Source organism: Cebus imitator, unplaced genomic scaffold (assembly GCF_001604975.1).
Source record: "Cebus imitator isolate Cc_AM_T3 unplaced genomic scaffold, Cebus_imitator-1.0 Scaffold221, whole genome shotgun sequence".
In the NCBI taxonomy this organism is placed as follows: Eukaryota; Metazoa; Chordata; class Mammalia; order Primates; family Cebidae; genus Cebus; species Cebus imitator.
In genome coordinates this window covers 1,099,899-1,106,826 of record NW_016107536.1, presented here as the reverse complement: position 1 = coordinate 1,106,826, position 6,928 = coordinate 1,099,899, and the positions used below count along the sequence as shown (strand labels likewise).

Genomic DNA, 6,928 nt, shown 5'->3' with positions numbered 1-6,928 from the left:
CCTGTGTCAATCTTTTTTTTTTTTTTTTTTTTTTAAGACAGAGTCTTTCTTGTTACCCAGACTGGGGTGCAGTGGCATGATCTTGGCTCATTGCAACTTCCACCTCCTGGGTGCAAGCGATTCTCCTACCTCATCCTCCCTAGTAGTTGGGATTGAAGGCATGTACCACCATGCCCGGCTAATTTTTGTATTTTTAGTAAAGATGAGGTTTCATCATGTTGGCCATGCTGGTCTCAAACTTCTGACCTCAGGTGATTTGCCTGCCTTGGCCTCCCAAAGTGCTGGCATTATAGGTATGAGTGACTGCGCCCAGCTTGTTGATAGTTTCTTTTTGTTGACAGTATCTTTTGCTGTGCAGTAGGTCTTGAGTTTAATTAGGTCCCATTTGACAGTTTTTGCTTTTGCTGCATTGTTTTTGAGAACTTAATCATAAATTCTTTGCCATGGCTGATATCCAGAAGGGTGTTTTTCTAGATTTTCTTCTAAGATTCTTATAGTTCATGGTCTTATTTTTAAACCTTTAATCCACCTTGAGTTAATTTGTGTATATGGTGAAAAGTAGGAGTGTAGTTTTCATTCTTCTGCATGTGGCTAGACAAATATCCCAGCATTATCTGTTGAATAGGGAGTTGTACTAGTCCCTTTTCATAGTGCTATGAAGAAATACCCAAGACTGGGTAATTTATAAAGAAAAAGAAGTTTAATTGACTCAGTTTTACATGGCTGGGAAGACTCACAAACGTAAGGTGAAGGATGAACAGAGGCACATCTTACATGGTGGCAGGGAAGAGAGCATGTGCAGGGGAACTGCTCTTTATAAAACCATCAGATATTTTGAGTCTTTTTCAATACACAAGAACAGGATAGGAAAAAACTCATCCACATGATTCAATTACTTTCCACATTTTTTCAATTCACTTTAAAATTAATGATTAATCTAGAGGCTAGGCACAGTGACTTACAACTGTAATCCCAGCACGTTGGGATGCTGAAACAGGTGGATCACGAGGTCAGGATATCAAGACCATTCTGGCTAACTGGGTGAAACCCTGTCTCTAGAAAAAATACAAAAAATTAGATGGGCGTGATGGCACATGACTGTAGGCCCACGTACTCAGGAGGCGAGACAGGAGAATCTCATGAACCTGAGAGACAGAGGTTGCAGTGAGCCGAGATCATACCACTGCACTCCAGCCTGGGTGACAGAGAGACTGTCTTAAAAAAAAAAAAATCTTATAAATATTTAGTATTTCCTTATGAAAGCAGATAACATTTGGAGTCATGTATTTTGTTGTAACTGAGTTGTGATTTGCGTTCCTCTTCCAATAAGCTATTCCTGTTTCTTCTCATGGCTGTTGAGTATTTTGTATCCATATGAGTTGGATAGCCCTGTCATTCTATTAGAAACTTACTGCATCTGCTATGTTTTTAACAGCCCTCCAGACATACACTTATATTTCAGTGTTGTAGTTTCATGCTTAGGGATTTTAAATGACAGTGAAAATGATTAGTGTGTCTGCCCCCTTCCAAGAGTCTTGCCTCATTTTTGTTTCCCATCTTGTTGCCTAGACCAGACCTTTCGGAACAATGTTCAGCTGTGCTTAGGAAGGCAGGGTTTGGGTCCTGATTTGATTTCTGGGGAAGGCCTCCAACATGTCACCCTTAGGAATGGTGTTCACTTTTGGTTTCATATAGAAATTCTCCTCCTCATGAATGCAGCCTCCTGTTCTAAAATGTTTAGAAAAAAATCAGAATTGGTGTCTAATTTTACCAAATGTATTTCCAGCCTCCATAGAGATTGATGTTTTATTTAATTACCCTATTGATATAATACAGTATTAATGATCCAAGATCATTTACAGTCTTGGAATGAATCATTTTGTTAGGTTTTCCTGGGTGCCCTCATATATAGTCTTCTGCTGAGACTTCTGGTAAAAATTCTGTAAGGGAGTGATCATCTCCTGTGAAGGTGGGTGGGAGTTGATTAGATGGGGCGGAAGGGGACTTTCTGGGGTGGTGGGAATGTTCTCTGTCTTGATCAGGGGATGATTACACCAGTGTATACAGTAGTCAGAGCTGGGCAGAACACTTACACAGTGAGCGTTTACTGCATGTCACTTATGTCTCAATGAGCCACCGTCACACAGAACCTGAGAGCTGTGCAGAACTAGAGGGTTATCTCGATCTCATGGAGACCCCAGAGGGGAAGCGCTGCTGGTGTCAGGGCTGGCTGGTGGTCGGGGTCAGTACTGGACTGCAGGGCTCCTGACTGATCACAGCCTTCCCCACCGTGTGTTTCATGAACAGTCAGAAGCCGAAGGGTGTCAGAGGAGGAGGCTGCAGGTTCCGGTGAATGATGCTGACCCCACTGAGAGTAAGTATTTTGTGGCTGGAGATGCAACAGGAGAGCAGGGAATAGGGACAATGTCCTACCTGCTGTCCCCATAGCTGAGAGGCCTCTTCTGGAGCACTCGCTCCTGGAAGCGTGGGGTCCTATGCCGATCCTGGGCTGATTGTTCCTGGAGCATCAAGACCGTCAGTCTCCTCTTCTGTCTTCTCAGTCAACATGTTGCTGGGTGCTTCGGTGACACCGGGAGAACGACATGCAAAGGAAACATTTCAAGACCAACCAGTGGGTGCTGAAAAGCTTCTCTATGAAGAAGGTGACGGAGGCTCTGCTACGTCCTGCCTGTGAAAGAATCTCTTCAGGAAACCAGAGCTTCCCTCATTTACCTTTTCTCCCACAAAGGAAAGCAGCCTGGAGGAGACACTCCAGTGCTTGACCCACTCCTCAGCAAACCACTGTCCAATACGGTGCAGCTTACCTGAGGTCTTACAACTTTGTCCATGCACTTGGAGTCATTTTTAAGGAATATTGACTATGATAAGCAAATTTCAGAGATTTATATAAGATCCTTGGTGGCATAGAGTTACACGATTGCATATTAAGGGTGGTTTTAGGCCACATGCGTTGGCTCATGCCTGTAATCCCTCCAATTTGGGAGTCTGAGGCGGATGAATCACTTGAGCTCAGGAGTTCGAGACCAGCCTGGACAACACAGTGAAACTCAGTCTCATTTAAAAAGAAAAACGGTGGTTTTAAGATGTCATTATTTTCAGTTCTTCATCCTGAGACAAGTCTTTTTTCTATTTCTTATATTGTAGGCTCCATCTCGGCTGGTGTGTGCATTTAATTACATCTAACTACAGATGCCACACAGCGACAATGGTTTGCCTTACAGTTTTTTAACTTTGGAACTGGATGATCTGGCTATTACCTATATTTTTAGTTTAGGATATTTTCGACTTGATGAGATTTTCAAGACATAGCCCCATAGTAAGTCATGAGCATGTGGAGTTATGAGGGTTCGACTTCTAGTTTTGAGTTTTAAGATACGATTATTAGGGCTTGTCCCCACCTTAAGTGGAGAATAATTTGTATTTCTAAGTATTATATGATATACATCTTTCTATTTTCCGATTTTTTATAATAACGTAAGCATGGAAAAACTCTTAAGAAATGCACTTATTAGGCTGTTTACCTGGGTTGTCTGGATGCAAACCAGCAGTCACAAATGACTAGAAATATAAGTAGCTACGGAGGGAGAAATCCTCCCTCTTTGGGAGGCAGTGCCTGTGTTCCAGGTCTCCTCCCACGCCCTGTGACCGGACCAGGGTTTGATGGCTGGCAGCTTCTCAAGGGGCCTGTCTTATTTGATAATTTTAGAGGTATATAGCAGTATTTATTTATAAATAAATACGTATTTATTTATAAGTAGATGTTTACATATGCCCAGGATTTTGGTGAGCGTGGGATCTACGGGAAGCCATGTGTCTGGTCGGTCCTGCTGGGACAGGCATGAGACTGCATCTTCCTGCTTGTGCACAGCAGATGAGGACAGTGAGAACTGGGTGAGATCTGAGACTGTGAATAGCTTCTCTGTCAAGTGCCCTTACAGCTGAACAGGAGTGAATCTTGGGCATCCTTTGGGCTCAGGGCAGAGCGGGTGTTCATCTGCCCGAGCATCTGCCTTGGCATCGAGAGGGAAGAGTAGACGGTGTTTGGGAATGGTGTGAAATGGTTGCTGACTCAGGCATGGGCAGCCCCTCTCGCTTCTGGTGCTTTGTGATGCTGAGCCCCTGGACAGCATTTAAGGGTACAGATTCCTGAGCTGCATTTTAGGGTACAGATTCCTTATTTGAGGGGCTTGGTCCCTTTGTAAGCATCTGACAGATTTCAGAAATACTAGTTCTTAAACACTGTGACAACGGAACCTAGAATGGCTGATGCAGTAATGCTTCGTTCTTGTGTCCCATTCTATTATTTTACTTAAAAGCCTCAGTAATCATTTTGTCCTCTTTCCAGCAAACTCTTCTCCACAGTAGTGCAGTCGTGGTAGGATAATTTACAGTTGTAGTCATTCTAGGGGTTTCCGTGTGTGCCGTCTCAAGGCATTGTCTGTTGTCCTGCTCCGGGACTGGTTTGGCTGGGACAGTTAGAATTCCCTGAAGATTTCAGCACATTGACAGTATTGTATCCATGATCTTTGGGAGGGGGTGGCCTTTCTGGTCTTGGCACTTCCATCCTCCCCCACTTCCATCTGGCGTCCCACGTGTTGTCCCCTGCACTTCTGGAAGGCACAGGGTGCTGCTGCCTCCTGGTCTTTGCCTTTCCTAGGCCTTCGGTGCAGGACGCTCGGTCTCAGAGCTCAGAGGGAGCCAGTCTGGTCCCAGCTCCCTTGTCCCTTCTGCAGTGGCCTTCCTTGAAGATGCATTTAGAATATCAGCCTTATCAGTGTTGGTTAAGCTTATTTTTGTAAAGTAAGCTTCTTGACAACATGAAAATTGTTGGGAGTTTTTAGTGTTAATTTGTTTGTTTTGGTTTTGCTGTATACCCAGGCCAAATAGCACATAACACCTGGTTATATGTGAAAAGCTCATATGTTCATGAATTTTGTCCAAAATAAACATGAAACCTTATATAAAAAGAGATGTGGCGTTTGTTTATTTCCATCCTTCCCTCCTCCTGTGAAACAGCTTTGAGTGACAGGAGGCCAGGGCTTCATTCCTGCTGGGACTCCTTACTTGTCCCCTGTCTGCCTTCAGGCTTGGCCTGCCTGGCGGGGTTGGGGGGTGGGGTATGGGGGGGTGGGTTGGGGAGGTTTCTGCTCATGACTCCCTGGATGTTAAAGTGCCAGGTTCTTGGGTCCTGGAATTCACACCTCCTCCCTGTCTCTCTCCTGTCTGCTCCTCCCTCTGGGGAGAGGGACACCAGCTCTTCCCTGCATCCCCATCAGTGGACTCGGGTGGCTCAGCCCAGCAGGCACCTCAGAGACCCATTTTCTGCTGCCCTTGCCCTGGAAGACCCACTCTCCATCTCGCCCACAGCTCCAGGAGGCCCAGGTGTGCCCTACGCTGACTCCTGATCTCTAGGCCAGTTACCCTTTCCCTGACCTTTGACTCCAGTCTGGTCCACTCCCAACACACAGTATCAAGTGCCCCTCTGAAGGTGAGGAAGGGAGTCTGCAGTCCCCAGATGGACTTAGAGCCCAGAGTTTGTGTGTGCATTTGAAAATCAATCTTGGGCAACTTTCCGACCAACGGCATAGGATGGCTTCCTGAAAGAAATAGAATTACTGTGTTAATATGCAGAGGTATTTTCTTCTGCACACACACACACTCACCCGTGCACACCACACACATGCACAGTTTTGGTTCCAACAACACTTCATTAATCTTGATCTGATGTGCTTGCTTTTTTGTTTTCTTCAACTAAGAAGAAATTAACTTAAACATGCATTTGCTTATTTTGGGACTTAGGCTTCACACATTGATTAGGTGTTTGATTCCCTTTTCAGGATGGTTTACAACTTGCATCTGCCTATTGAGACATGCGTCCCTGCCCATGCACATTCTTAAATGCAGATCATAGGTTCCTGCTTGCTTGTTTGCCTTTTTATTTGGTCAAATGTTTTCATGTGCAGAAATTTTAAAGTTAAGAAATGTAATCTACTGATTATTTTGTCATTGATTATAATCTTATGAAAGTCACCTCCTAGATAAAAGGTAATGTACACTTCTTTAGGTGGTTTTTTTTTTTTTTTTTTTTTTTGGAGACAGGGTTTCACTCTGTTACCCGGGCTGGAGCGCAGGGCTCACTGCAGCCTCCACCTCCTGGGTTCCAGCTTCCTGCTTTTGTCAAGGGTGTATTTTATTCTTTGTAGTTATCATGAATGGGCTTGTCTTATAGTTATGCCATTTCTCATGAAACCAATAGAATCTTGAATCCTCTTCTCCCACCCTCTTCTCCCCCCTCTACTGTATCCAACCTTGTCCCCTAACAACACCGTACACCTGTCTGTCTTTCCCTTCCTCTTTCACCTTCCCTCCTTGCTGGAGCTCAGGGCCTAGGTCAGCTTGCCTAGGGCCTCCGGAGGGGCTGTGTAGTCCTGTACGACAGGCGCTGGCCCGTGGACTACTGAGCACTGGACCTGCGGCTAACCATTCACAGGCATGTGGGTGGCAGGGACTGGCCCCAGCTGACCACGGTTTCCCAAGTGCACAGCTGGGAATTCAGTGTTCTCTGCCACCGTCCCCGACTGTGTAATCAGGGGTCTGCAGATCATCTAAACTCAGAAAACTCCCGGACCCTTGAAAATCCTCTAATAACGTGGAGAAATCCAAAACACAACAGTGAGATGTACCATTGTTTAATTCTTAGACTAGCAAAGAATGAAAGTTCAGAGTAGCAAGGGTGTAGAATGCGCTTGTGTATTCTTGGTGTGAGAGTAAACTTGTTACAATGTTCTTTTGGGGGACAATTTGTTAATATCTAAACAATTTAAAAATAATTACTGACTTCACAATTCTGCTTTTAAGTAGTGCACATGGCTATCTGGATATATGATTCCTTTTTTTTTTTTTTTTT

At 44.6% G+C, this 6,928-nt stretch overlaps 1 protein-coding gene across 1 annotated transcript in view; it reads left to right on the top strand.

Moving 5' to 3' along the window:
• Window positions 1–4,983, top strand: part of LOC108318571 (tumor necrosis factor receptor superfamily member 10D-like) — an 18,311-nt gene extending 13,328 nt beyond the window's left edge. Inside the window, exons 8-9 of the mRNA XM_017549736.2 lie at window positions 2,308–2,374; window positions 2,562–4,983. Of these exons, the coding sequence (XP_017405225.2) occupies window positions 2,308–2,374; window positions 2,562–2,695 (201 nt within the window). The 3' untranslated portion in view covers window positions 2,696–4,983. The remainder of the gene's footprint in view (window positions 1–2,307; window positions 2,375–2,561) is intronic.
• The last annotated feature ends 1,945 nt before the right edge of the window (window positions 4,984–6,928 follow it).